The sequence below is a fragment of the Aethalodelphis obliquidens genome, unplaced genomic scaffold (genome assembly GCF_003676395.1).
Source record: "Aethalodelphis obliquidens isolate GAN/ISIS:26980383/991018 unplaced genomic scaffold, ASM367639v1 scaffold55, whole genome shotgun sequence".
Taxonomy (NCBI): domain Eukaryota; kingdom Metazoa; phylum Chordata; class Mammalia; order Artiodactyla; family Delphinidae; genus Aethalodelphis; species Aethalodelphis obliquidens.
This window is the reverse complement of record NW_020837999.1, coordinates 3,092,467-3,104,584: the sequence shown is the minus strand read 5'-3', so window position 1 is coordinate 3,104,584 and position 12,118 is coordinate 3,092,467. Positions and strand designations below refer to the sequence as shown.

At 41.4% G+C, this 12,118-nt stretch overlaps 1 protein-coding gene across 6 annotated transcripts in view; it reads right to left on the bottom strand.

Annotated features, from left to right (window-relative positions):
• Window positions 1-12,118, bottom strand: part of SEC16B (SEC16 homolog B, endoplasmic reticulum export factor) — a 107,346-nt gene that overhangs the window by 26,254 nt on the left and 68,974 nt on the right. For all 6 annotated transcript variants that reach the window (XM_027086229.1, XM_027086230.1, XM_027086234.1 and 3 more), the window contains exons 11-13: window positions 11,773-11,834; window positions 3,352-3,487; window positions 2,634-2,864 (exon numbers count right to left, since the gene is read on the bottom strand). In XM_027086229.1, coding sequence (XP_026942030.1) covers window positions 2,634-2,864; window positions 3,352-3,487; window positions 11,773-11,834 — 429 coding nt within the window. The remainder of the gene's footprint in view (window positions 1-2,633; window positions 2,865-3,351; window positions 3,488-11,772; window positions 11,835-12,118) is intronic.

Sequence of the window (12,118 nt, the reverse complement as noted above, 5' to 3'; positions counted from 1 at the left end):
ACACACACACACACACACACACACACACACACACACACACACACACATATATACATACATATAGATGCTATAAGTTGATCCCATTAATTTTCACTGAGTATATCTTGCACTCATTTAAAAGATAGTATCACATACAAATACATACACACAATTAAAGATTTAAATGTAAAGGTGAAGTCAGAAAAGTACTTCAACTTTATTTTCATAAATCAATTTTGAAGCAGGAAAAACCTTTCTAAATATGACCCCAAAAAAGTGATTTTGGACAGAAAATCCTAAAAAAGTAAAGCGCTCCTACAAATCAATAAGTGGGTATCAAAAATCCAACAGGAAAATGTGGAAAATCCATGACAAAAAATAATCACAGATTAAAGGATATTCAACTTCATTTATAATGAGAAATGCAAATAACTACTATACATTTTTTCACCTCTCAGATTGGCACATATCCAAAAGTTTGGAAACACACTGGGTTGGTGACAGTGTGGGGAGACAGGCACTCTCATACATTGCTGGTAGAGTAATCGGTACAACCTCTAAAAGAACAATTTGTCGATATCTATCAAAATTACAAACCATATACCCTTTGACCCAAAGCTTCCACTTCCACAAACTTTCCTTACACATATTCTCTCCACAGGGCAAAATGACAATGTTATTCATTGCAGCATTATTTGTAACAGCGAAAGACTAGAAATAATCTAAATGTCAATCTATAGAGGTTTAGTTGAATCAATTATAATTTATGTATAGAAACCTATGCAGCCGTAAGAAATAATGAGGAAGGTATTTATATACTATAAGGAACAGGAGACAGCAAAACGTGGCCTGAAGACCAAATTCAGTCCACTGCCTGTTTTGGTACAGCCCCACAAGCTAAGAATAGTTTTTACATTTTTAAATTATTGGAAAAAATCAAAAGAAGAATAATGTTTCATCACATGAAAGTGATATATATTTCAAATTTCTATGTCGATAAATGAAGTTTTATTGAAACACAGCCACACCCATTTATTTACAGATTGTCTGTGGCTGCTTTCAGGGGACAACAGCACAGTTGAGTAGAGACCCCATGGCCTGCAAAGCCTAAAATATTTACTGTCTGTCCCTTTACAGAAAAAAATTGCCAACCCCAACATAGAGTGTTTCCTAAAGTATTTTGCTAAATGACAAAAGGAAGGTAAAGAAATGGTACATAGTATGCTATAATGGAACAAAGGAGAAAATAATTATATATGCAGAAAATATCTCTGGATATTTCAATGAGAGAAATTGCATGGCTGCGAGGGGGTGGGGGACAGCATCATTTCTCCCATTATATCCCTTTCATCTTTTGATTTTTTTAATTAGATTGATTCAAATTGATTTCAGTCATATATTCAAATATTTAAGACTTTTGTAAAATGTAAGTTCAACTTCAAAACTAAACAAGGCATAAAATAATAGGGAAACACGTGAGGTGATGGATGTGTTAATTATCTAAATGGGAGGAATCCTTTCACAATGTATATGTATATCAAACCATCACACTGTACACTTTAAATATCTTACAATTTTGTCAAATATACCTCAATTTAAAATTTTTAATTAATAAATTCTAATTTACATATCAAAAAATAAACAGGGCATCACTTCATCAGTGGAATTAAAGTATTCAGTATTGATAGGTATATTTTAGATATAACTGATGGGGATATCATTTGTAAACAAATTTTCTGGAAACTGACTTAGTGTATATGTGAAGAACCTTTTAAAAGTGCATAGCCTTGGGACTTCCCTGGTGGCACAGTGGTTAAGAACCCGCCTGCCAATGCAGGGGACATGAGTTCAAGCCCTGGCCCGGGAAGATCCCACATGCCACAGAGCAACTAAGCCCGTGCACCACAACTACTGAGCCCACACTCTAGAGCCTGCAAACCACAACTACTGAAGCCTGTATGCCTAGAGCCACAACTACTGAAGCCCACGAGCCTAGAGCCCGTGCTCCGCAACAAGAGAAGCCACCGTGATGAGAAGCCCGCGCACCACAACAAAGAGTAGCCCCCACTCGCCACAACTAGAGAAAACCCGCACGCAGTAACAAAGACCCAACGCAGCCAGAAGTAAATAAAATTAAAAAAAAAAAAAATGGTGCATAGCCTTTAACTGAGTAGTTCTACTTCTAGGAATGTATCTTAAAAAATCAGCCAAAGGTTTATACAACAAGATGTTCGAATGGTATAATTTATAATGGGTGACAAATCTGTACATAGCCTATATATTCAACAACAGTGAACTGGTTAAATAAAATGTGATACATTCATATAATAGAATACAGTCCATTTTTTAAATGGTACGTTTTAATGCTATGAGAGTATTTCACCATATACTCTTAAGGGGAAAAGAAAGAAGTAATTGTATATGTAATTTAATTTGATTTTTAATATATACGCATTGAAAATGCTAGAAATAAATATATCAAAATGTTAACAGGCATTATCTTTTAGTGATAGGATTATGGGTGTTCTTCTTTTTCTTTGTACCTTTCTGAACTTAAGTGCTATAAAATGAGTATATGTCACTCATACAATTGGGAGGGGTGAGTGGTGGGGATGCCGGTTACTTTTTTAAGCAGAAGCGGGCACAGCACTTGCCTTTTTCCTTCCATAGTAGAGCAACTTAGTGAATTTCTCCACGATCTGCGCAGGCGTCTCCACGCTGGGGGGAACCTCCCCAGTGAGCAGGTTCCGGGTCCCCAAGCTCAGTACTGGCCAGTCCTCATCCGTCAGGTTGATGAGGTTGGCCACAGGCGGCTGCCGCTTGTACTTCTCCAGCTTCTTGCAGTCCTGCACCAGCAGCTCCGCGATGTCAGACCCCACCACGGACTGCAAGGGAAAGAGGGCCATCCTGGGAGAGAATCCTATTCATCCTCATGCTGGCAGCCCAGGCTGAAGAAGGAAGGCACCAGAGCACCTGCCCTCTTCATGAAGAGGCTGACGTGCAAACACAAGACAGCCCCTTCTTAGATTGTTGTAATTCAAACTCCAGCTTCACTCTCATGCTTGCTTTCTGCCTGTCAGGAGCCACAACAATGACCAGAAATATGCACACTCCCAGGTGTATCATCTGCTTAGCGCAGTAACCCAAGAACTGGGCGATAACCCCAGGCTAGTGGAGAAGGGCAGGGGAAAGGTTAGCATTAGCAAACTGGCATTGACATCTGAGCAGTTTTTCCCCTTGAGGCCATTTGTTGCTTCTTTAATGTTACCTTTTATAATCAATCATGCCACAAGCCAAATCTTCTCTCTCCCAGGAAGACTTCAATTCCAACCCAGCCTGCACCTGCCCACCTGCCAGCGCGGTGATACTGACCCCGTTCTGCCGACAAAGGAGAACCAACAGTTGCCACAGTAGAGCCGAGTCTCTGCTCCCTGGTGTCTCAGATTTGCGACTCTGCGCTGCTTTCTGCTGGCAAAACGTCACGATGTCCACCTTGTGTACATCTTCCCTATGGAGAGATTTCAGGGAGCAAAGAGTGAGGGACAGATTCCTCCCCCGGGTAGGACCACAGTCCCCTCCTACAGTGTGAGGGTGTTGCTGGGGCTGGAGATGGGATAGAAGCCTGACAATCCAGGATGGGGGTAGTGAGTCTATAGCTACAGAATAGTTGTTTGTTTATCGAACAGGAAGGGACCTCAGAGATTCTCTCGTCCACCCTCTCCATTTTACAGAGGAGGAAACTGAGGCCCAGAGACCTGAAATGACTGTTTGGTATCAAGGAAGAGCACAGACTTTGGGCTCAGACAACCCTGCGTTTAAATCTAGCCAGCCACTTCTCAGCTTACACAAGTTTCTTATCTCCTCTGAGCCTCTGCTCTTTTCGCTAAAATAGGAATAGTTAAAAAGTCTACCTCCAGACTTCCGGGAAGATGGCGGAAGAGTAAGACGCGGAGATCACCTTCCTCCCCACAGATACACCAGAAATACATCTACGCGTGGAACAACTCCTACGGAGCACCTACTGAACGCTGGCAGAAGACCTCAGACCTCCCAAAAGGCAAGGAACCCCCCACGTACCTGGTTAGGGCAAAAGAAAAAACTAAACAGAGACAAAAGGATAGGGACGGGTCCTGCACCAGCGGGAGAGAGCTGTGAAGGAGGAAAAGTGTCCACACACTAGGAAGCCCCTTCGCGGGTGGAGACTTCGGGAGGCGGAGTGGGGGAGATTGGGAGCCGCGGAGGAGAGCACAGCAGCAGGGGTGCGGAGGGCAAAGCGGACAGATTCCAGCGCAGAGGATCGGGCCGACCGGAACTCGCCAGCCGAGAGGCTTGTCTGCTCGCCCGCCGGGGCGGGCGGGACTGGGAGCTGAGGCTCCGGCTTTTGTCAGAGCGCCGGGAGAGGACTGAGGTTGGCGGCGTGAACACAGCCTGCAGGGCGTTAGTGCGCCGCAGCTAGCCGGGAGAGAGTCCGGGGAAAAGTCTGCACCTGCCGAAGAGGCAAGAGACTTTTACATCCCTCTTTGTTTCCTGGTGCACGAGGAGAGGGGATTAAGAGCGCTGCTTGAGAGAGCTCCAGGGACGGGCGCCAGCCGCGGCTAGAAGTGCGGAGCCCAGAGACAGACATGAGACACTAGGGCCGCTGCTGCCGCCACCAGGAGGCCTGTGTGCGAACACAGGTCACTAGCCACACGCCCTTCCGGGGAGCCTGTGCAGCCCGCCACTGCCGGGGTCCCGGGATCCAGGGACAACTCCCCCGGGAGAACGCACGGCGCGCCTCAGGCTGCAACGTCACGCCGGCCTCTGCCGCCGCAGGCCCGCCCCACACTCCGTGACCCTCCCTACCTCCCGGCCTGAGTGAGCCAGAGCCTCCGAATCAGCGGCTCCTTTAACCCCGTCATGTCTGAGCAAAGAACAGACGCCCTCCGGCGACCTACACGCACAGGCGGGGCCAAATCCAAAGCTGAGCCCCTGGGAACTGTGAGAACAAAGAAGAGAAAGGGAAATCTCTCCCAGCAGCCTCAGAAGCAGCGGATTAAAGCTCCACAATCAACTTGATATACCCTGCATCTGTGGAATACCTGAATAGACAACGAATCATCCCAAATTAAAGAGCCCTGTGGATGAAAGGCTCTTGGGGCTGCAGCCAGGAGTCAGTGCTGTGCCTCTGAGGTGGGAGAACCAACTTCAGGACACTGGTCCACAAGAGGCCTCCCAGCTGCACATAATATCAAACAGCAAAAATCTCCGAGAGATCTCCATCTCAACGCCAGCACCCAGCTTCACTCAACGACCAGCAAGCTACAGGGCTGGACATCCTATGCCAAACAACTAGCAAGACAGGAACACAACCCCACCCATTAGCAGAGAGGCTGCCCAAAATCATAATAAGTCTACAGACACCCCAAAACACATCACCAGACGTGGACCTGCCCACCAGAAAGACAAGATCCAGCCTCATCCACCAGAATACAGGCACTAGTCACCTCCACCAGGAAGCCTACACAACCCACTGAACCAACCTTAGCCACTGGGGACAGACACAAAAAACAACAGGAACTACGAACCTTCAGCCTGCAAAAAAGGAGACCCCAAACACAGTAAGATAAGCAAAATGAAAAGACAGAAAAACACACCGCAGATGAAGGAGCAAGATAAAAACCCACCAGACCTAACAAATGAAGAGGAAATAGGCAGTCTACCTGAAAAAGAATTCAGAATAATGATAGTAAGGTTGATCCGAAATCTTGGAGATAGAATGGACAATAGAATGGACAAAATGCAAGAATCAGTTAACAAGGACCTAGAAGAACTAAAGATGAAACAAGCAATGATGAACAACACAATAAATGAAATTAAAAGTACTCTAGATGGGATCAATAGCAGAATAACTGAGGCAGAAGAACGGATAAGTGACCTGGAAGATAAAATAGTGGAAATAACTAATGCAGATCAGAATAAAGAAAAAAGAATGAAAAGAACTGAGGACAGTCTCAGAGACCTCTGGGACAACATTAAACGCACCAACATTCGAATTATAGGGGTTCCAGAAGAAGAAGAGAAAAAGAAAGGGACTGAGAAAATATTTGAAGAGATTATAGTTGAAAACTTCCCTAATATGGGAAAGGAAATAGTTAATCAAGTCCAGGAAGCATAGGGAGTCCCATACAGGATAAATCCACAGAGAAACATGCCAAGACACATATTAATCAAACTGTCAAAAATTAAATACAAAGAAAACATATTAAAAGCAGCAAGGGAAAAACAACAAATAACACATAAGGGAATCCCCATAAGGTTAACAGCTGATCTCTCAGCAGAAACCCTACAAGCCAGAAGGGAGTGGCAGGACATATTGAAAGTGATGAAGGAGAAAAACCTGCAGCCAAGACTACTCTACCCAGCAAGGATCTCATTCAGATTTGATGGAGAAATTAAAACCTTTACAGACAAGCAAAAGCTGAGAGAGTTCAGCACCACCAAACCACATTTACAACAAATGCTAAAGGATCTTCTCTAGGCAAGAAACACAAGAGAAGGAAAAGACCTATAATAACGAACCCAAAACAATTTAGAAAATGGGAATAGGAACATACATATCGATAATTACCTTAAATGTAAATGGACTAAATGCTCCCACCAAAAGACACAGATTAGCTGAATGGATACAAAAACAAGACCCTTATATATGCTGTCTACAAGAGACCCACTTCAGACCTAGAGACACATACAGACTGAAAGTAAGGGGATGGAAAAAGATATTCCATGCAAATGGAAACCAAAAGAAAGCTGGAGTAGCAATTCTCATATCAGACAAAATAGACTTTAAAATAAGGACTATTAAAAGAGACAAAGAAGGACACTACATAATGATCAAGGGATCGATCCAAGAGAAGATATAACAATTGTAAATATTTATGCACCCAACATAGGAGCACCTCAATACATAAGGCAAATACTAACAGCCATAAAAGGGGAAATCGACAGTAACACATTCATAGTAGGGGACTTAAACACCCCACTTTCACCCATGGACAGATCATCCAAAATGAAAATAAATAAGGAAACACAAGCTTTAAATGATACATTAAACAAGATGGACTTAATTGATATTTATAGGACACTCCATCCAAAAACAACAGAATACACATTTTTCTCAAGTGCCCATGGAACATTCTCCAGGATAGATCATATCTTAGGTCACAAATCAAGCCTTGGTAAATTTAAGAAAATTGAAATTGTATCAAGTATCTTTTCTGACCACAACGCCATGAGACTAGATATCAATTACAGGAAAAGATCTGTAAAAAATACAAACACATGGAGGGTAAACAATACACTACTTAATAATGAAGTGATCACTGAAGAAATCAAAGAGGAAATCAAAAAATACCTAGAAACAAATGACAATGGAGACACAACGACCCAAAACCTGTGGGATGCAGCAAAAGCAGTTCTAAGGGGGAAGTTTATAGCAATACAAGCCCACCTTAAGAAGCAGGAAACATCTCAAATAAACAACCTAACCTTGCACCTCAAGCAATTAGAGAAAGAAGAACAAAAAAAACCCCAAAGTTAGCAGGAGGAAAGAAATCATAAAAATCAGATCAGAAATAAATGAAAAAGAAATGAAGGAAACGATAGCAAAGATCAATAAAACTAAAAGCTGGTTCTTTGAAAGGATAAACAAAATTGATAAACCATTAGCTAGACTCATCAAGAAAAAAAGGGAGAAGACTCAAATCAATAGAATTAGAAATGAAAAAGGAGAAGTAACAACTGACACTGCAGAAATACAAAAGATCATGAGAGATTACTACAAGCAACTCTATGCCAATAAAATGGACAACCTGGAAGAAATGGACAAATTCTTAGAAAGGCACAACCTGCCAAGACTGAATCAGGAAGAAATAGAAAATATGAACAGACCAATCACAAGCACTGAAATTGAAACTGTGATTAAAAATCTTCCAACAAGCAAAAGTCCAGGACCAGATGGCTTTTCAGGCGAATTCTATCAAACATTTAGAGAAGAGCTATCACCTATCCTTCTCAGACTCTTCCAAAATATAGCAGAGGGAGGAACACTCCCCAACTCATTCTACGAGGCCACCATCACCCTGATACCAAAACCAGACAAGGATGTCACAAAGAAAGAAAACTACAGGCCAATATCACTGATGAACATAGATGCAAAGATCCTCAACAAAATACTAGCAAACAGAATCCAACAGAACATTAAACGGATCATACACCATGATCAAGTGGGGTTTATTCCAGGAATGCAAGGATTCTTCAATATACGCAAATCAATCAACGTGATATACCATATTAACAAATTGAAGGAGAAAAACCATATGATCATCTCAATAGATGCAGAGAAAGCTTTCGACAAAATTCAACACCCATTTATGATAAAAACCCTGCAGAAAGTAGGCATAGAGGGAACTTTCCTCAACATAATAAAGGCCATATATGACAAACCCACAGCCAACATCGTCCTCAATGGTGAAAAACTGAAAGCATTTCCACTAAGATCAGGAACAAGACAAGGTTACCCACTCTCACCACTCTTATTCAACATAGTTTTGGAAGTTTTAGCCACAGCAATCAGAGAAGAGAAGGAAATAAAAGGAATCCAAATCGGAAAAGAAGAAGTAAAGCTGTCACTGTTTGCAGATGACATGATCCTATACATAGAGAATCCTAAAGATGCTACCAGAAAACTACTAGAGCTAATCAATGAATTTGGTAAAGTAGCAGGATACAAAATTAATGCACAGAAATCTCTGGCATTCCTATACACTAAGGATGAAAAATCTGAAAGTGAAATCAAGAAAACACTCCCATTTACCATTGCAACAAAAAAAATAAAATACCTAGGAATAAACCTACCTAAGGAGACAAAAGACCTGTATGCAGAAAATTATAAGACACTGATGAAAGAAATTAAAAATGATACAAATAGATGGAGAGATATACCATGTTCTTGGATTGGAAGAATCAACATTGTGAAAATGACTCTACTACCCAAAGCAATCTACAGATTCAATGCAATCCCTATGAAACTACCACTGGCATTTTTCACAGAACTAGAACAAAAAATTTCACAATTTGTATGGAAACACAAAAGACCCCGAATAGCCAAAGCAATCTTGAGAACGAAAAATGGAGCTGGAGGAATCAGGCTTCCTGACTTCAGACTATACTACAAAGCTACAGTAATCAAGACAGTATGGTACTGGCACAAAAACAGAAATATAGATCAATGGAACAGGATAGAAAGCCCAGAGATAAACCCACGCACATATGGTCACCTTATCTTTGACAAAGGAGGCAGAAATGTACAGTGGAGAAAGGACAGCCTATTCAATAAGTGGTGCTGGGAAAACTGGACAGCTACATGTAAAAGTATGAGATTAGATCACTCCCTAACACCATACACAAAAATAAGCTCAAAATGGATTAAAGACCTAAATGTAAGGCCAGAAACTATCAAACTCTTAGAGGAAAACATAGGCAGAACACTCTATGACATAAACCACAGCAAGGTCCTTTTTGACCCACCTCCTAGAGAAATAGAAATAAAAACAAAAGTAAACAAATGGGACCTAATGAAACTTAAAAGCTTTTGCACAGCAAAGGAAACCATAAAGAAGACAAAAAGACAACCCTCAGAATGGGAGAAAATATTTGCAAATGAAGCAACTGACAAAGGATTCATCTCCAAAATTTATAAGCAGCTCATGCAGCTTAATAACAAAAAAACAAACAACCCAATCCAAAAATGGGCAGAAGACCTAAATAGACATTTCTCCAAAGAAGATATACAGAGTGCCAACAAACACATGAAAGAATGCTCAACATCACTAATCATTAGAGAAATGCAAATCAAAACGACAATGAGATATCATCTCACACCAGTCAGAATGGCCATCATCAAAAAATCTACAAACAATAAATGCTGGAGAGGGTGTGGAGAAAAGGGAACCCTCTTGCACTGTTGGTGGGAATGTAAATTGATACAGCCACTGTGGAGAACAGTATGGAGGTTCCTTAAAAAGCTACAAATAGAACTACCATATGACCCAGCAATCCCACTACTGGGCATATACCCTGAGAAAACCATAATTCAAAAAGAGTCATGTACCAAAATGTTCATTGCAGCTCTATTTACAATAGCCCAGAGATGGAAACAACCTAAGTGTCCATCATCGGATGAATGGATAAAGAAGATGTGGCACATATATACAATGGAATATTACTCAGCCATAAAAAGAGACGAAATTGAGCTATTTGTAATGAGGTGGATAGACCTAGAGTCTGTCATACAGAGTGAAGTAAGTCAGAAAGAGAGAGACAAATACCGTATGCTAACACATATATATGGAATTTAAGAAAAATAAAAATGTCATGAAAAACCTAGGGGTGAAACAGGAATAAAGACACAGACTTACTAGAGAATGGACTTGAGGCTATGGGGAGGGGGAAGGGTAAACGGTGACAAAGCGATAAAGAGGCATGGACATATATACACTACCAAACGTAAGGTAGATAGCTAGTGGGAAGCAGCCGCATAGCACAGGGAGATCAGCTCGGTGCTTTGTGACCGCCTGGAGGGGTGGGATAGGGAGGGTGGGAGGGAGGGAGACGCAAGCGGGAAGAGATATGGGAACATATGTATATATATAACTGATTCATTTTGTTGTGAAGCTGAAACTAACATACCATTGTAAAGCAATTATACTCCAATAAAGATGTTTAAAAAAAAAAAAAAAGTCTACCTCCAACTCAGTATCTTGTAATAACCTATAACGGAAAAGAATTGGAAAAAGAATAGATATATATACCTATGTATATATATCTATATGAGTTACTCTGCTGTACACCTGAAACTAACACAACATTGTAAATCAACTATATTTCAAACTAAAATTTTTTTTAAAGTCTACCTCCGTACAAAAAGGAATTAGCCAATTGTGTAGTGTATATAAGTACCCAATAAACAGGAATTATTATTTGCTTGAAATCATTCAATGAAATCAATCAAACTGGGACCAGTACCCTAGTGTCCAAATACCCAGCTCGGTGCTCTACCCCACATCTGTACACCCGTGTGTAAGAAATGGAGACAACACTCATTTTTACTTGAAGGAACTGTCAAAATACTATGGGGATTTTCTTGGAGGGGGAAGCTTCAGGATAAGAACACATTTACACAGTAGTGATGATATTGTAAGGGCTTTGGGGTGCATTATCTCACCTCTGACACCAGCCAGGACTCCTCTCTCCACGACAAAGAGCATCCTGCATATTTATCGGTAACATGACTAGCAATGTAAAAGCAGTTCTAGCTCAATCCTGCAGAGGGCAGACTTGCACACTGTCCAGTAACTCAAATGCTGGCCATGTTACTTATCTCTCCAGAAAAAATTTTTCCATATGATCCACTTGCCTATGATTTCCCAGGCTGTGTTCCACTCTTCTACCAGTTTAAGTACTATTAAGTACACAGAACGCTAAAACCCCTTACCATGTAGGCTTTGTAAAATAGAACTGATTTCAGATTTTTAAACCTTTAAGTTAATTTTTCTTTCTGCCTTTCAACACTCAAATTGCTTGTCAAAATGGCTCAGGCCACATTTGGCTCCAACTTGTAGCACGGAGATTCCACTCCAATGGGGAGAGACATTTTCTTTCAAGGAAGTCAAGAACAAATCCCCAAAATGCTGATCTGGGCAGGAAGATTTTATAGGTTTCAAAAGCCCTTATTTTGCAGCTCTCATGGTAATTTACCTAATCAGGGGTCCTGAGAAAGTCCTCATCTTTTCTTGTTCCTCAGAATCATTAAGAATAACCTGGAACAAAAAATCAAGTTTGGTCTTTAAGACTATGTCCCCCCAGTGCCCCATTGCTCAGTTAAGTCCAGCATCAGAACCCAGAGCCATGATCCTAGGATGTGGCTCAGTGCCTCATGGAGAAAGCAGAGGACAGAAATGAGCTCTCTAGTTGCTGAATATGACCCAATAGCATCTCATGAAAAACAGAAGTCTAGCATTACTTCTCTCACAGAAGAGCCCCAGCCATTCCTTCATACACACACACACACACACACACACACACACACACACACACACACACA